We start from the raw sequence: 3,258 nt of genomic DNA, 5'->3' as shown, positions 1-3,258 counted from the left end.
TTCTCCCGGATCAATAGCAAGGTAAGACATGATCTGTTTCGGTTTGATAGCTGATTATATATTGGTTTGCTTGGGTTTGATCACTGGTTGTGTATGCTTCTTGTTGCAGGTTCTTCATGTTATCTTTTCTCATTGCAACTCAAAGTCTATTTATGCGCCATCATAGTTGTGTTATGTTAATGAATGTAGTTGATATATTGGGTTCCACTAATTACAGATGCCCAAGGCTCTTGTAATTTTCAGTTCACAGATGACATAGCTTTAAAGGTTAGTAGATGGTAATATCTCAGACACACAGTGACAAAAGAATCCATATTCTCATAAAGAAACCATATATGAACCTTCATAAATGATTTTAAAAACAACATTTGAAACAGGGCCTCAAAAATCCACACAAGTCTCTGTATTTTGTAGAAAATAAATAGTTCAGCTCGCAGTTCAAATAAAAAATCAAAATTTCAACACAGGTTTTTGTAATCTACATAGGCTAGATAAGTTTTTGTAATGTACACAGTTTTTGCATATTTATAATTTCAATGGAGTAAACCCAACATTATAACTCTTCCACAAAGTGCCAATTACTTATGCCATAGGCATCTTTATTCTGATCGCATCGCATAATATATTGGTATTTATTAAATATTTTGAAATCTTTTTTTTGGTTGTTTTATTTGAGATTTGAAAATATTCCCAAATTTTACTATCTAAATAAAAAAGTTAGTTCACCTTTAATAGTATTCTATAGTAATTGTAAATAGAAATTCACACCTTTATCACGTTATATTTTTAATAATATTTAATAGAAATTGCAAACTAAAACTCAAAGTTGAAAATAATCAACTTGCCAATGAGCCATAATGTATAATGCATGGAACCATATATGACCACGTTCAAATTTTGGCTGGCAGGCTAGTTATCTAAAAGACTGTCATATACAACACAACGCAGTACATGTAGTACATTTATAACCCATGTGCAGCCGAAATTCCGTGACATGTCCAGACTGGTTATTTGGTGCCAAAATTCACGGGCATCTTTAATAGCATTCAGTAAAATTGAAAACAGAAATTCACACCTTCGTCACGTGCATCTTTGTGAAAGGATAAAATGTGTGAACTGATAACGCTTATGATTTATCTTGTTTCTTTCTTCTGCTAGAAATGAATATAACACATTTTTAACTGGATTTGTTGTGGTGTGTGACAAGATTGTGCAGCTTTGTGTTTGAAGGCGGCGTGGAAAATTTGAATTGTTGACCAAATGGCAAACTTTTCAACACCATCCGAACAGCTTGCGGAAAAAGAACACCACAAATCATTCGATGATTCTGCGGACGCAACCGTTATAATAGTGGGCGCTGGGCCGTCCGGAATGGCCGTGGCAGTATGCCTTTCAAAGCTTGGAATTGCCAGTGTCATTCTCGAGAGAGAACGCTGCCTGGCGTCCCTGTGGAAGTACCGGACGTACGATCAGATCCATCTGCATATAGACAAGAAATTCTGCGAGCTTCCTTTCATGCAGTTTCCGGATGAATACCCTATGTTTGTTTCCAAGGACCAATTTATTCACTACTTGGATGAATACGCTAAAAGATTCAATATTCACCCGCGGTTCTGCCAGTCAGTGGAGTCTGCGAGCTTCTCTGAAGAAACGGGAAAATGGCATGTTCTTGCAAGGTGTTCTTCGGATAATTCCCAGAAGGAGTATCTCGGCAGGTTTCTTGTTGTGGCGACGGGTGAAAACGGTGAAAAATTCGTGCCAGACGTTTCGGGGCTGGAAGGCTTTGCAGGAACTGTTATCCATTCGATTGATTACAAAAGCGGAAAAGAATTCGAAGGCAAGAAAGTTCTCGTCGTCGGATGCGGTAACGCTGCCATGGAAATAGCTCTGGATCTTGTAAATAACAACGCAAGGCCCTCTGTTGTAGTTCGTAGTCCGGTAATCCTTAAATCTTTAAATCTTTACAGCTATTTCAATTTCTGCGCTAGCTATTTCAAATCTTTTGCATTTTCTGCCAAAAACTTAAAGCTAAATTGTAATCTTTGAACCTTTTAATCATTCACAATTTCATGAATCTCGATGCTTTAATCTTTCTCGTCCACACAATAATTTCGTCTGTCTTCTCTTTGCATTTTAAGTCGCATGTCCTGCCGCGAAAAGTTCTTGGAAGATCCACATTCTCTGTTGCGATGCTGCTGCTGAAGCTGCTGCCGCTGCGAATGGTGGACAATTTGTTCGTCATGTACAGTAATTTAACCCTAGGCAACACTAATTCTCTCGGAATACCCCGCCCCGTGCAAGGACCGTTCGATATGAAGTTCAAGACAGGGAAAACCCCGGTGCTGGACGACGGCACGATGGCCAAAATACGGCAAGGCAAAATTAAGGTAAATTGACTCCATCCTTCCCGCAGAATTTCGAAGCCAGTCCAAGTTCTCCGTTAACAGTTTTAATGGCAGGTTGTCCCAAATTTCCGCCGCGCAACGGCCACTGGTGTCGAGTTCGAAGACAAGCGAGAAGAGGATTTCGACGCTATAATTTTTGCGACTGGTTACAGGAGTGCAGTACTCCGCTGGCTCAAGGTATGCCTAATCAGTGATTTTCGGCTTTCGTACGGTTTTTTCTTTGGAAGATCCCTAATTTTGAAATTCGCCACTTAATTTCTAGAATAGCGGAGAGCTTTTCTCAGACGACGGATTTCCAAGAAAGCCGTCTCCAGACAACTGGAAGGGAAGGGAGGGTCTGTATGCCGCCGGCTTGGGAAGAGCAGGTCTGCTCGGATCTTCGATGGACGCTCGGCTGATCGCCCAAGATATATTTCAGGCCGTCAACACTTGAATTTCCCATTCGAGCGGGCAGATTGGGGATAGTGTACATATTCACTTGAATTTGCCACCGGGCGGGCAGATCGGGAATAGTGTATCCATTCGTCGCTGGAGTGATCTAATTCAAATAACACAACGTACGAGATGGAACAGCTAACGCTAGAGTGATTCCCGTTTTAAATTTTATTTTATTTTGGGTTTGAATATCCTGGAAAAGATAAATATGTATGATAGGTGAGAATGGTTGGAATATTTCATGAATGTATTTTTCTAATTTTGTAATGTAATTAATTTTACATAGTTTTGAATAATATTAAATTTATTTTTTAACAGTTTTAAATAATGTTATTCATGGGCTTGCAGCTAGATAGTATAAGAGATCCATAAAAAGATTTTCTAAGATTGTTTTTTTATTATATTTTTATAAAATAAA

At 38.8% G+C, this 3,258-nt stretch overlaps 1 protein-coding gene across 1 annotated transcript; it reads left to right on the top strand.

The window, feature by feature from the left end:
• The first annotated feature begins 1,260 nt into the window (after positions 1-1,260).
• On the top strand, positions 1,261-2,838 carry LOC149195736 (putative indole-3-pyruvate monooxygenase YUCCA9). The gene is made up of 4 exons (XM_089408007.1): positions 1,261-1,938; positions 2,139-2,387; positions 2,460-2,582; positions 2,668-2,838. The coding sequence occupies exons 1-4, from the start codon at positions 1,261-1,263 to the stop codon at positions 2,836-2,838; spliced, it is 1,221 nt and encodes a 406-aa protein (XP_089264133.1).
• Positions 2,839-3,258: the final 420 nt, after the last annotated feature.

Source organism: Pinus tabuliformis, chromosome 2_2 (assembly GCF_031772625.1).
Source record: "Pinus tabuliformis cultivar Carrire ecotype Pingquan chromosome 2_2, CPIR1, whole genome shotgun sequence".
Lineage (NCBI taxonomy): Eukaryota > Viridiplantae > Streptophyta > Pinopsida > Pinales > Pinaceae > Pinus > Pinus tabuliformis.
This window is presented reverse-complemented; position numbering and strand designations above follow the sequence as displayed.